Source organism: Vicugna pacos, chromosome 16, assembly GCF_048564905.1.
Source record: "Vicugna pacos chromosome 16, VicPac4, whole genome shotgun sequence".
Taxonomy (NCBI): domain Eukaryota; kingdom Metazoa; phylum Chordata; class Mammalia; order Artiodactyla; family Camelidae; genus Vicugna; species Vicugna pacos.
Window position 1 is genome coordinate 49,634,291 of NC_133002.1, and position 14,593 is coordinate 49,648,883.

Genomic DNA, 14,593 nt, shown 5'->3' on the forward strand with positions numbered 1-14,593 from the left:
TTTTCTGTATTTTTTTTTTCAATGTGATTCTTGTAGCAGTTAGGAATAAATATTTCCCCTGTAGTTGTACACCAAGAGGTTAAATTTTTATCGACACCTCTGGCTTAATTAACCAAGTGTTACCATGGCAGGGCGGTATGTGACATGGTTAAGCTGGTATGTTCTGAGTACACTTGCTATCAGGATGCAAAATGAAGTAGCCCCTGTAGGGCACAGCCCTGTGCAGTCCCTCTTGGTCTGTAGCAAAGCTATTTCCATGTTGCCTGGTACTTACTACACAAGCAGAAGCCTCTTCCTTGTGGCCTTTGCAGGAAATGATTGTTGTCTTTCTCCCAAATCTAAACTGGAACATCTGGAGAAACATTAATAACTTTTTATGTGTTTTTATGAAACCAGGGCAATGAAAACTGTAGAGTCACCACAGATATGTGTCATACTTGCCAGGAGAAGTAGATGTGTTTCGAGATGGACAATTTAGGGAGAATATTTTACTGAATAAGAAGGGGATATGCTTTGGCTAGGGTCAGAATGTTATTAAAAATAAGAGAAGACGCTTGAATCCATTTAAAGTTTATAATTACCTGTTGAATTGGGATGTTTTCACGCATGGCAAAAACCTTACATAGGTTTTCATGGCTTCTTCAACATCATGTAGAATGGTCCGAAGCTTAGGAATTTGCTTCTCGAACAATCCCTCCCTCTGTAAGAGCCAAAGAGAGCAGATGCCAGGCAGCTGCAGCTTAAGAGCCTGTGACAGATTAAAGGAAAATATGCAGCTGGAAACAGCTGCTGTCTCTGGGGCCCCACCCTGAGGGAAGCCAGAGGACAGACTGAGGGGAAGGGACTGGCCGGGACGTCAGCAGTCATGGAGTATGCCTGCTGAGACCTGGAGCTGCGGGAGGAACGTGTGGGTTTACCGTGCCCATCCCCTTGGCCTTCCCCAGCACAAGGTCACCACACCTCCCAGCATCTCCTATTGCCGCCGGGCACATGTGACCACTGGGGAGGGTGAAAAGAGCCACGACCCAGTGGTGATAATGGATAAAATTACAAGACAAACAATCATAGTGAGGACTGTCAAACACATGCTAGTGCTGTACTTGAGAGAATTCCTCACAAATGTTCAGGAATAGTGTGAACTAAGTGGAAGGCTTACTTTTCTTGCTATAAAGGTCTTGTTAGAATAAAACTTTACAATCTCAGGACTTTAGAAATATTTCCTGCTTTAAAGTGTGCAGTAAAGTTTGTTACATTAATTTTCTTACATATGTAACATTTCTCAAGATTGTAAAAAAAAATCAAAGTTTCATGTCAATTTGCTTATAAGCAGAATTGTGTTGTATTTAATTTGACATTTAAATTAAATAATTTCAGCATTATAAACATGTTATTTAAATATAAGTTAGAATGAAATACATTTGCAGTATAATTTATAGACCTATGAAAAGTTATTTGACTTCAGAAAAATTTCTGGGAAATAATGTCTTTGCTATGTAAAAAAAAGTCCCTACAACTCACCACTTGTATAAAATAGTCTCTGAGTTGCTTTTCTATCTATAGTGATCAATTTACTAAGTATACGTGTTTCTTTCAAACTTATAGCACATAATCATTTAAAATTTATAATGACCCATTGAATTGTGATATTTCTTCCAATAGCAGAATCTTACGTGTTTCCCTCATATAGGGAATGAAGGTCTATTACCTACAGCCAGCTGGTTGGGGTCTCACTTCTGCAACCCTGCCCTAAATAACATAATTTTTACCACAGGAAAATACAGTGGTCATGACATTTCCAACAATCTGTATCATTTACTATATTGAATCCAAGACACTACTAACTATGAGAAACTACATAACCATTATTTTATGTCATTACCAAAAAAAAAAAACTACCTATTCAACTAAAAGTTCTTTATTTTCATGTCAATTGTAAGATGCATTTTGATTTCAGAGATGTTAAAATGTGGAGGGAAAGAAAGTTCATCTTAGAATCAGTGAAACATTATCTTAGCATATAGTGAAATATTAATTGTGATGTAATTTTTATATACCAGATTTTCTAAAAGCAAATCACTAGAGTATCCTGGTTGTCTTTGTCCTCCTTTTATGGCCTCTTTATCCTTTCAGAGAGGGACTTCCTACATCTAGCTTTCACCATCTGGCTGACCCCCTCCCATCTCACAGGGTTTTCACAGACTTCTTACAGAACAACACAGAAAGAAAGCAATTAAGGTGACAAGACTGTTCACCGGTCCCTCCTCTCCTTTGTCTTACAGCTGCAGACCAGAACCAGCATTAAACACCTCTAGCAACTCTGGAGGGCCTGGGCTATCCCATGGCCCAAAAGAAGTGAGAGTTCATAAAATAAACAAGATACCCCTAATTCATGCCTTCGTCATCTTTTGCCTAAGTTATTGCAGCTGCCTCCTAGCTGATCTTCACGTCTCTGGCCTCACTCTTTTGTGATTTATCTCCCAGATCTCAGCCAGAGTGATCTCTCTAAGCCACATCTGTTCATGTCACTTTCCTGCTACCACCCTTCAGTGACCACCTGTAGCATTAAGTGACTTATTTAATGTAGCATAAAAGGGCCAGTCATGATCTGTAGCATCCTCTATTGCCTATCTTCTCAAAATAAATAAACATTCTATTTCGTACCTCGGTGCCTTTATACGTGCTCTCCCTGTGCCTCAAATGCTGCCCCCTTGTCCTTGCCTGTAAGTCTCCTGTTTCTCTTTCAGTGTCTGGTTCAGATTGTCATCTCTTCCTGGAGACCTTCTCAGACACTTCTACCTCCAAGCCACCTCCAGACAACCCCTGTGGACTTATCTCTGTTGTGCTGGTCACACTGTATAGTAATGGATTTGTTTATTTGTCTGTTATCTTTACTCAACCCTGAGTTCCTTAAGAGCAGAGATAGTGTCTGACAAAGAGACCCATAAATGTTTAACTAATTAATATTGTTTTGGATAGCAGTGATCAGTTTATGTCTCCCCCACCATCTCCATCCCATTGGTCTTACATGATCTATCTGTGCTGTACTCTTTCAAGGTTGAAAATAGCTCAACAAAAGAACCATTTGCTTTCTCTGCATTCTGTTTAGTCTCATCATCCCATCCAAGCAGGCTTTGACTGTTTCCTCAACTCTGAGCTGCAACCTGTCTGTCTCTTCAAACTCTTTGCATTTCCCTTTGAAAAAGGACCGTTTCTGTTGGATAATCTCATCAGATCCCAATGAGCTAGGGAACAAAATCTGTTACCAGTCTCTTAGGAAGAGATTTGGGTCCAGACTGCTACATTCACTCTAAGAATCAGCTTGTTGTTTCACAGAACTGGCTTTGCGTTAATCTTCTCTCTTTCAAAAAGTTTTAACAATTTTTGATAAGACCTATATAAAATCCAGCCAAAGCAACTCCTTGCTCTTGGATTTTGAGAAGTACAGTTCCAATTTTACATAGTTGTGTTGTTCTGAGATGAAATTGGCCAGCTGTGTTAATGACCATATCCAGCTATCAGCTGGAGATTCCTGCCAAATTACATCATAACCTAAGCAACAGAGATGATACAACAAAGAAAAAGGCCGAATGGAACATTCCCTCTCATGTAAATGTGTTGTCCAGCGGCTTGAAATGGGCCAGCCAGAGCACCACAACTCCAGGTTGGAGTGGACAGCGTTAAGTTTAGCTTTCAGGGTGGGCACTGGTTCTGAATTCTCAAATGTGTTCTGTGACCTAGATCGTTGATGAGAGGCTTGATTATGAAGTACTGTCTGTATTTTCTCCAGACTGGAAATTCTTTTGTGAAAAAGAATGTATTTGCACCTCCACACCCTGCCAGACACAAGACATTGAAAGGGAGGTTTGCCACAGCCCTGTCACCTAGAAGCTGCTTTAAATGGAGTCAGAACATGAGAGTTAGAAATTTTCCAAATCCAAATTTGTTTTATGTACTAACAAGATGATTCTTATGGTTCTTAACGAGTGTCTAACCCAGTCAAGTTCTTCCCCACCCCCACAGCTTTACTGAGATGTAATTGACATACAACATTGTGTAAATTTAATGTATGCAATGTGATGATCGCCAGTCAAGTTCTTAAGCTACTCTTATGTTCTGACTCAAGAACTAAAGTTTTGTGTTTTTTTTTTTTCCTGAGCTATTAGAAATATGAACTTGGAAAAGAGGGAAGGTCATTTTGATTTAAAGAAGAAGAGACAAAACTTCTTTGTCATGTAAATAATCAAACCCATCAGTAGCTGTAACTCATCCATTCAGGGGTTGGAAGTGACCCTCACCTCAGATAAGATGAAGCCTCTGCCCTTCTATGAGGAACAAGACAGAAATGCCTATGTTAAGAGTCCCAGAGATGGAGGGCGTAGCTCAGTGATAGAGTGCATGCCTAGCATGCACGAGGTCCTGGGTTCAATCCCCAGTTACTCCATTAAAAGAAGAAGGGAGGAAGGGAGGGAGGGAGGAAGGAAGGAAGAGAAGAAGTAAGAAGGAAAAAGAAAAGAAATCCTGATTCTCCCTCCCCCCAAAAAAATTCCAGAATAAAACTGAAAATACACATAAGACAAGGCATAAATACATCTGGTTAAAGAATGAATATAGCTTCTAAAACTGTCACATTTTTCTTTATAAGCCCTTTTTATCCTTGAGGAAGGAAAAGACTACTTTGAAGGTTTATCTTAGTGGAAATTATAGGTAGTTTTGGTTTTGCTTATGAGTCAGTTGTAGATAAATTTGTCCAGGCCCAAAGACAAAGTGCCATAATTGGCACTTAAATGAAAAAAAATCACAAGTGGCCATTTGATTTAAATTTCAGTTGCTTCCTTGATTAGATACCAACATTTGCAAACTGAAATATTATCTGCGCCTCCCAAATATTACCGTCTTCTGATTTGTCATTGGAGTAGGTGACCATAATAAAGGCCTGAGTACCACATCAATTTTTCAAGTCTATGTGGGGAAAAAGTTCTCTGTCCTCTTTCTTAAAAGCATAGCTCCTGCCATCTGATGATGATGTTCATCATCTTCCACACCCTCAGCCGTTTAAAACACTAAGCCTACGCGTTTGAGATCCACGTTAAATGAGACAAATGTATATTTGTTCAAATATGAACTTAGTACAAATTATATCAACAAACTCTTCTTACTGCTATTGAAATAATACTCAGAGGATGAAGTAAGCACTCCACTGTATCAAAGACCTTAAACAATGGACAATAGCACACAAAGAAGAATGTTTAAGTTTCTTCCTGCTGTGTCTGTCCCTTAGACTCACTGTAGCTGATATTTTTATCTGTAAATCCACTCTTCTGTATTCGGAAGAAGAGAGCCTTTGTCACTCTTCTTTCATCTTTAAGACTATTACCTTGAATGATTCTCTCATATAAAAATGGTGGCACATGTAGTAGAAACTTCTGTCTCAGCTGATGAAGAAAAAGAATGAAAACTGGCCTAAGGCTCTTAGACTGCAATTTCTGACTTTGGTTCTCTGAGTTTAAGGTTCCAGGAGTAGAGGTTGGCCAGAGTTGGTTTCTCGTAACTCTCAGAAAGGCCTGACTCTGCAAAGGCCCTTCTCTCTGCGTTCTCACTCATGCATAGCCCAGGAAAAGGTTTGTAGCTAGGAAGAGTTATCAGAAAAGAAGTCAAAAGCAAAGAAGACAGTCTGGGTAGGAAAGATGAAACCAAGTAAGTTTGATCGAAGGTGGTTTTTCAATAAATTTGCTATTATAATTGTCTCTATGTGTTGTAAGCCCATTTACATGTAGTTTTATTCATTATTTTTCTTTGAAAATTTCCTACATGGCAAAAGTAGCCAAAGTCACTCTCAGAGGTAAAGTAGCAGTTACGTTAATCAAACACAGATCTGCTGCCATGTTTAACACAGAGGGCTAGAGAGAGCAAGGCCACCTGTCCTCAGTCTGTGCTCTCTGCCCCCAGCCCTGACAGCTGCAGCCGGAAGGGGCAAACTGGAGGTGTGTCGTCTGCTCTTGGAACAAGGGGCGGCAGTGGCCCAACCAAATCGCCGAGGGGCAGTGCCCCTGTTCAGCACTGTTCGCCAGGGCCACTGGCAGGTAAGCAGGGTAGCTACCACCAGTCCCCCAGGAAGGGGTGAGTTTTAAGAACTTCTGAAGCAGAGAACAAAAAAAAAAATCACAAAATTTGGGTTACCCAGCATTCACTGGCTTTGAGGACTTGGGCTTCCATTATTAATATTCTGATTAATTGAGAATATGTCTAGTAGCTAACATTCAAAATCATCATGATGATCTGTATTGTGCAGAAGGACTAGCCACTGGGTCATGGAGTGACCTCCTCCTCATATTTCACAGCACCCACAGGTTCTGTGGAAGGTTCAAACCTCAGCTGATCCCTGCTAGCCACGTATGTGCAGGTGTCTGAGACTTGCAAAAAGAAAATGTGGTGTATGTAAATTCTAGTTATGTGATTTCCAGATGTTTGGATCTGGATAAATGCTCATTTATATACTTAGGATGGAAAAGAAAGCATATTGGTTATAATCTTTGAAAATATTTGAGTGGAAAAAAAAGTTCTAAGAGCCCAACAGTGCCAGACTTATCAGAGGCACTTTACCATATTCTGTTCAGTCATAAATATTCACTGCAGGCAGGCTGCAACCCCTAGAGGTCAATAAAATGGCACTGACATAGGCAGTAACTTGTGTTGGCACTTCCATTATGGGGTTTTTAGTCTACATCTTGGCCTTTGTTATGTTAGATTCTTTTTTACTTAGTGGCTGAGTCAGACATCTAGAGTCGAGTTCTTCTCACTTGGCTGTGCCTAAGAGAGTCAGAGATCAAATCTTATACTAGATTATGCAGGAACCAGAGGGGGTTCCTGCAGTGGGAAGTTACATTAGAGGTGACCTACCTGTTCGGCGGTGGAAATGCACACAGTGTAGGGGATGGTGTGCGTGTCTGCTCGGCAGCTCTTCCTGGCTGATTGGTCCCTGTTTCTCGGCACTTACAGATTGTTGATCTTTTACTCACCCATGGAGCTGATGTCAACATGGCGGACAAGCAGGGCCGTACTCCCCTGATGATGGCAGCTTCCGAAGGCCATCTAGGAACTGTGGACTTTCTCCTTGCACAAGGTCAGTTCTAGGATGCCAGAGCTGGGCAGTCAGTACCCAGAATAACCCAAGGAACTCATGATTTCCACTGATGGGTCCCAGGACTGTTGAGAATGGATATCATTAATCCAGTTGGTTAGAAAAACAAAATCCATCTCCTCTCTCCTCATATACAGTAGGACCCTTCTAATTATGACATTCTCTATTTCTTTATGGCTTGAGGGGTTTTTGGTATCCCAATCAAATTTATACATTCTAAGCTCTTTAATTCAATCAGTGATTTCCAAAGTGTGAATTTTTAATGAACACCCAATAAATGTTCATCTTCCAGGAATTATATTTTGACCTTAACATTATCAATTCTTTCCTAAGCCTGCACAACTAGTATTTTCCTTGTATCCAAAGGAGGCAAACAGAGGTTGAAACAGTTGTTGACAGTGGGGACCCTATTTGAGGAATCCGGATATTATTATCCTCCTGTTGTAATAAATTCCTTTTGACATTTACCAACATTCACCTATTCCTGGTGAATGGGGAAAAAATGAAAGGAAATTGTGGTCAACTATCAAAAGCATTTCAGGCTCCTTCGAAATGCTGTGTCCTCAGTCACCTATGCGAAGCAGTGGTGGGTGATGGTGGACCTCTGTTGTAGAAAAGCACAAGTCACTGGTGACTCTACAGTGCCACCTACTGGAGCTTGAGCATTTATATGAAGCAGGAGGTAGTGTGACTGACCAGCCTTGACTACATTCCAGTTAGCCTCCCCTGTTAGTAAACTGGATCTAATCATCTATAATTAATGTCCACAAGCACATACTCTTCAAGGAAACAAACCTCCTGAATTATCATACCCAGGCTGGAGCAGCTGAAGGGTAGTTGAGTTAGGAAGAAAGCAAGATTTCTTCTAAGATTTCAAACTACAACTCAGTCAAAGACTTATTGGATCTCTAGCACTCTCCTCCAAAGAAGATTTGTCTCCTCAGACTCACAAAACTAGGTCAGAGTCAGAGAACTGTTCTCCCAGCATGCAAAGTGGTTCTTACTTCCCCAGTACAAGCCACCAAACAAACCTGGTTTCATGATATCTACCCTTACTTCTGCTAAGAAGGGACAGCGGGAGCAAGGGGGATATACCTAGATTCTCAGGATAAGACATGGCTGGAGTAAATGTCCCAGAACCACTCGACTCTACTGGAAAAGGCAGGATGACTTCAGCCACTGATAAGCTTTGGGTGACTGCACAGTGTCTGCCGCAAGCCAGTAGAAGCCCATCAGGCCCAGATTCCAGACATTTGTTCTTACACTGCAGACATTCTGCTCTTTGGACTGTTTCATTTTTTTTTCACACTTAAATCAGAGACTTTGACTAAATCAACAAATTCTACAAATGTTTATTTAGCCTGCATTATTTGCAAAACACTATGGTAGGAACTATGAGTGATTTTTTTTCTAATTAATACAGTATAATCTGTGTCTTTAAAAGGTCCATAATCTGACAAGGAAGGGCTAAAACAAAGATAAATAACTGCCTTAAAGAGCAGAGGCTCCTAAGTGCTCTAATAGAGGTGTTTGAGTTAGAACAGGACAGACTTTGAAATTTGAATAAGAAAAATGTTCTGTATTCAGGGAGGGGAAATCATGTAAATGAAAGGTCAGAGAGGAGGAACGATACACAACAGGTTTGGGGAAATGTGCAAGTTGTCCAGGGATTAACGTGAGGACTACTGGGAAATAAAATTGGAAACATATGTAAAAAGAAATTGAAAAGGGACAGACTTAAAAGAGTACGGACTTATGGGAGGGCAAGAGAAAGCCTTTCAAGACTTTTAAAAAGGGAATTGATGTCAGAATTGTGCTTTAAAAAAAAAATCACTCTGGCAGTAGTGGGACTAGTAGTTGTTGATGAAGGGACGGTAGTAGGCCAGGGGATTAATTAGGTAGCCGTTGTCATAGAAGAGATGAGAGTGATGGTTAATCCAGGTGCAGTAGCTGTTAAGATAGAACAGGAAGGCCAAGTGCAAAAAGGGTTTTGGATACAAAGATTGATTACATGTAGGAAATAAGGATAGATGAGTTGAAGATACACCAAAGTTTTTAAATGGATGTTTGGGAGAACTGTGATTCCATTAACTACAAGGGGAATAAAAAGAGAGAAGAGGAAGATTACAAATTGAATTTTCAAAGTAAGTTGAATATATGGGTGTATTCATACGAATTCATATGAATCTCCTTTTAATTTCTTAAATTTCAGCTTTCCTGATGTTTGGAAAATCAGTTTATCTGTAACATACATCCAGAACCTTCTTATCCTGATTTTTCCACCACTAGAGACTCTGTCCAGGGAATTTATGGATGTTGCATCTGCAAAAACTCCTTAGAGTCTGTCCAATATCCAAATCCATTCCATGTTAGAGAGTCAGTGTTTTCATTGCAAACTACACCATTGTGAAAAGATAACCCAGGACATAGAAGGCGCTCATCGGGGTTAGAGGTGTGATTCCTTCCAGCCCTTCATCCTTTTATGGGAAGCCGCAAAGTCTGGTTACCTGACCTCTAGGGATACAGAGGTGATAGGCCAGATAACTGCAGAGTAGCCCCTGAGCCTGGCCGTGGCAGGGCCTAAGCTTGACCTGACATCTGAATCCTGTCCAGCTGGGGAGGCAGCCTGGAAAGTGTGCTGTGTGTGCAGTAAGTTGATCTCTAATTTCTCAGTAAGTATGACATGCCAGCTTTGGGAAAAGAATTGTCTCAGGTACTCCTCAAAACTAGCAAGGGAATGAGAGGCTGTTTGCCATCCAGAGCTTACAGTCTAGGCTGAGAACCAAAAGTATGTTGAATTTTAGACTAGTTGCAAAACTTTATGTCAAATGTGCTTGCTCTTTATAGGTGAAAATAGAAATGCTGAAGGAAAGAAGACACAGAATATAAAAGGGGCTAAGAGTGGGGATGGGGTTATTGAAGGCTGACTAGTCTAATTCAACTCCTCATTCCCTTTGTGGCCGGGGCTCAGTCTCTTCCCATGAGACCGTTTCCCTCACATTCTGGGGAGGGAGAAAGTGGCCTGGTACTGTCATCAATGGTAAACATGTTCTGAGCTCCTATTTTATGAGATCCTCTCAAGGAGGTTATACTATTATAAATTGAAGACTTTTGCTGAGTTCAGAAAATACTTGTTGAGAATTTATTACATATAAGTGGGGGATACATTAAAAAAAAAGATTACTAACAGAATAAGGTAATATACATTAAGCAGATTCAAGATGAGGGAACGGTGAACAGGAGAATCTTCTTGGAGACAAGGATTTGAGATGGTTCCTAGAAAATGGGTAAAAGTGGAGCAACTTGTGGAGAAAGAAAAGATGTTCCACACACAGGGGCAACATAACCAGAAGTGAGGATACAGAAATACTTACAGGAGATTTTAGAGACAGTGGATACATCCATTTTGGCCAGAGTAGAGGATTCTCACAGGGGAGTAGTGAAACTGAAGGACAGACAGTAAGCTTGGGGATAGATTGTGCAGAACCAAGGACACCCAGTAAAAGAGGTGGACTCTCTTCTACTAACGGCTTGTCGGGTCAGTTTTTTAAACAGTTTTATCCAAAGATAACTCACATACCAGAAACAAAAGCTGTGCTTTGGCTGAGTGTTCACCTTAAGTACCAGCTCCCCTCCTGCTGTGAACTTCTGTGTTTTTCATGTTTCCTCAGCCCTGTGCTACCCTTGCTCTTGTAGGTGCCTCCATTGCTCTAATGGACAAAGAAGGATTGACGGCCCTCAGCTGGGCTTGTTTGAAGGGTCATCTCTCAGTAGTACGTTCTCTGGTGGATAATGGCGCTGCCACGGACCATGCCGACAAGAACGGCCGCACCCCCCTGGATCTGGCAGCTTTCTATGGTGATGCTGAAGTGGTGAGTGCCCTTAACCAAGCCTCAGGTGGTAGGAGTCGGGAAGGTTCTCCATCCGTAATGTTATCTGGGGTTGATGATTTCTGATAAAAGTTCTCAGATCTATACTTGCTAGAGGGCAGGAATATTCAAAACACCATTAAAGACCAAAAATATACATATGGCCTGGAATACCATGGCTGCCCAGCCTGGTTCAAACCTGCAGTTGAATAAAGGGCAGGCAGCAGCCAGAGCCCTGAGTAGAGTAGTGCTCAGCCGTGACACCTGTGTTAACTGCACTGCTTGATCCGTGTCCTAGGTCCAGTTCCTGGTGGATCATGGGGCCATGATTGAGCATGTTGACTACAGCGGAATGCGCCCTTTGGATAGGGCAGTGGGATGCCGGAACACTTCTGTTGTTGTCACTCTTCTGAAGAAAGGAGCCAAGATAGGTAGGAGAAAGGAAGAAGGTGTTGGCCATCTGTGCCCGGGGGCCAGACTGGTCCAGTGGTCTGGCTGCCCTGGGTGTTTGGTGTGAGTGTGTGTAGTTTCCCCTCTGCCCTGGCCTAGTTATTGTCCGAGTGAACAGAAGGACTCTCGGCCCAGAGAAGGCACCATCTGAGCCGTGATCCACACTTCCCTGTGTGCAGAACCACACGGTCACCTGCCATGTCCCTGCAGCCTTCGCCAGGAGGCTGCTCTGACCTTAAGCACATCTCTGTGCTGATGCCTCTGTAGCAGCCCCACCCGTGAGCATCCTGGATCCCTGCACTGCCATGAGCCTTTGCTTTCCCTTGCTCTGTATGTGCTTCGGACTCTCAAGTCCCTGCTGCTGTTGTCCCATCCGCTCCCCATCCCACAGACGTGTAGACGAGGGTTGGCTGATATGCTGGCTTTTTTGCTGCCTGCCTCTCACTGCTGCTTTTTCCTTCTTTTTTTTTTTTTCACCTTCATCCATTTTTTTTTCCTCTCCTACAACTTTTTGTTTTCTCCTTTCTTTGAAGGTTGTCAGACGTTACCGAGTCGCCCACGAGGTATATTTCACCGCTGTCAGCATCAGGCGTGGTCTGATGGCTTGGTCAGCTTTGCCTTCTCCTCTTTGATTTAGCCTGCATGAGTTCCCTACACCTCTAATCTTTTAATTTACTTCACCTTAAAAGAAGATTTTTTTTAATGACTGTTGTAGAGAATAACTTGAACTTTTGATAACTAACCCTGAAAAGCTTAGTTGGTAAATAATTCAGGCATCTGTAAACTAATCGAGTTAACCTCTTCTTTCTCTCTGTGGGTAAAGTAGTCCTCAGTAGTGTTGGCTTGTTTCACGTCTGTCTGACACTGGGACTGTGCTCCTGGTTCAGCGTGAATTCCGGGAGTCCTAGTCAATACTTACAAATTAAGGGAGCCTTTAGTCTTTAATGGTTTCCCTTCTGCAAAGTACATCTTTAAAAATTAAGAGACTAAATAAAGCTGGGGGGTTTGAGTCCCAGATTCTGAAATAAATTACCTTTTTGGATTTTTTAAATCTTATGGTGACATTTAACATAAACCCTTTCTCCCAGTTTCCTTATTTAAAATAACTCCAGACTAAGCCATCGCCTGCCCCAATACAGCATGCAGGCTCTGCTGCCCTCCTGTGGTGCAAACTCAGACAGTTCACATATTCTTATTTTAAGGTGAATACAAATCCAACGCAGCTTCTTGGCAGTGGGAGTCACTAGGACACTCCCAGGTCTAAAAGATGAGGAAATCGTTGTGGAGCAAGTTGTTCTCTCAGCAGAAATTCCCCCAGGGTGTTTTTTTCACCTAGCTTCCTACCACCCTTACATTGTATGAGTTTTTTACCCATCATGCATCCTGTACACTACAGGTCCAGCCACATGGGCGATGGCCACCTCCAAACCGGACATCATGATCATCCTGTTGAGCAAGCTGATGGAAGAGGGGGACATGTTTTATAAGGTGAGGGGAGAAAGGAGCAAAGTTCCCTCAAAACAGCCACTGACTGTTTTCCAGATGTAGAATCTACCAGTCTTGACCGTTCTCATCCTTGGTTCTAGAGGCAAAGGGAGAATGCCAGCCCTCAAAGGTGGGCTTTGTAGGGTGAGGGTCTCAGGTCTTTGTTTTCTCAGCAAGAGAGCAAGAGTAACCTAAACGTGCCCGCAGCCGATGAACCTAAAAAGCGAGTTCTGCCTGGTCACTGGCGGGCGGTTACATAGATGCTGCATGAACTCTGCTCACTGGAGCCCAGAAGCCATGGGACAAGTAAAAGAAAAATTACGTAGTGCAGATATTTCCAGTCTGTGGGAAAGAGGCACTGATCTTAGCTTTCCTATTTAATATATACACAGATTTTAAAGTCTATGGTAATAATAGCTTATCAGCATCCCTGAATAAGATAAGAAAACTGAGACAAATAGCAATTATAAGATTTGCTTGAAGCCACTCACTGAGTGACAACCAGAGTGTGGAAGGTGGCGTCTTTTGTACTCACAGTTCAAGCCGAAGGCACCGCACCCTAACACAGACTCCCATCCCTAGGAACATTCCACGTCAGGGTTATCTTGTTGTGTTAAGATTAGCTGAGTCGTCTTCTAAAGGAAATACAAATCCAACCCAGCTTTTGGCAGCAAGCGTCACTGAGACATGCTCAGGCCCAAAGATGAGGAAATGCTTTGAAGCACGTCATTCTTGCCTTGTGTGAGGAGTGTACAGAATTCCTGGGAGTCGAGTTGTATTTCCTGAGGACCCTTTGAGTGAGTCGTAATAATCTAGAGCCCCTAGGCTTCTAGGTAACTTGAGTGCTGACCCAACTGTGATTTCACATGACTTCAAAGAAGGGCCTCCCTCGGTGTCACACTTACAGACTTGAGAATGGCATTGCTGTCAAGGATCTAAGCCCTGTTTATAACATAATTTCCGGTGTTCTGAGTCAAGGAGTCCTACCTCCTAGTGAGAACTGGCAGAGCTACTGCTGCTCCTACTCAGAACTCTACCTTGGAAGACTCCAGGTCTCTCCTTAGTGAAGGGTGCTCACGAGAAAACGAAAGATGAGGATCCCTAGGGGAGTTACAGCTGTACAGAAGGAACAGAGTAGCTGAAGATCAGCTAAAGGAACAGCAGGTGCCTGTATCATTCTGGGCTCGGCTCATAGATTTTCAGATACAAAATGTGAGAAAACTTCAAGGCCCCTGTGACCAGGTCTCTAGGTGGGTCATAGATTTACTTCACCTTGGAAAAACCCTCCTGCGTAATCAGATGGTATCACAAATTCTAAATTTCATTTCTCTACCACCACCCTACCCCAGGTCTTTTCCAAAAATGGAGGAAGACTGATACTATTTTATGCCATGAGGTTAGGGAAGCAGTAGGAGACTATTTTAGCTCCCACGTCCTTTGTGAGGAAGAGTGGCCTCTTCTGGAGGATTGGCAAGGTGGAACATCAAACAAAAAGAGATTTCCAGATAAGCCAAAAGCAGAGAAGTGGTAATACCTTTGGAGTGGCTGGGACTAGGAAATGATGTGTCCCAAGGAGATCAGGTCAAGAAAGAGCTCCTTTGAAATGAACAAGCTCAGTCCCTTGGGAATCCAGTTGGGAAGCTGTGGACCC

At 42.3% G+C, this 14,593-nt stretch overlaps 1 protein-coding gene across 5 annotated transcripts in view; it reads left to right on the forward strand.

Moving 5' to 3' along the window:
- Positions 1 to 14,593, forward strand: part of TANC2 (tetratricopeptide repeat, ankyrin repeat and coiled-coil containing 2) — a 309,551-nt gene that overhangs the window by 283,076 nt on the left and 11,882 nt on the right. For all 5 annotated transcript variants that reach the window (XM_015235187.3, XM_031685573.2, XM_031685574.2 and 2 more), the window contains 5 exons: positions 5,947 to 6,080; positions 6,997 to 7,120; positions 10,835 to 11,010; positions 11,306 to 11,438; positions 12,854 to 12,945. In XM_015235187.3, coding sequence (XP_015090673.1) covers positions 5,947 to 6,080; positions 6,997 to 7,120; positions 10,835 to 11,010; positions 11,306 to 11,438; positions 12,854 to 12,945 — 659 coding nt within the window. The remainder of the gene's footprint in view (positions 1 to 5,946; positions 6,081 to 6,996; positions 7,121 to 10,834; positions 11,011 to 11,305; positions 11,439 to 12,853; positions 12,946 to 14,593) is intronic.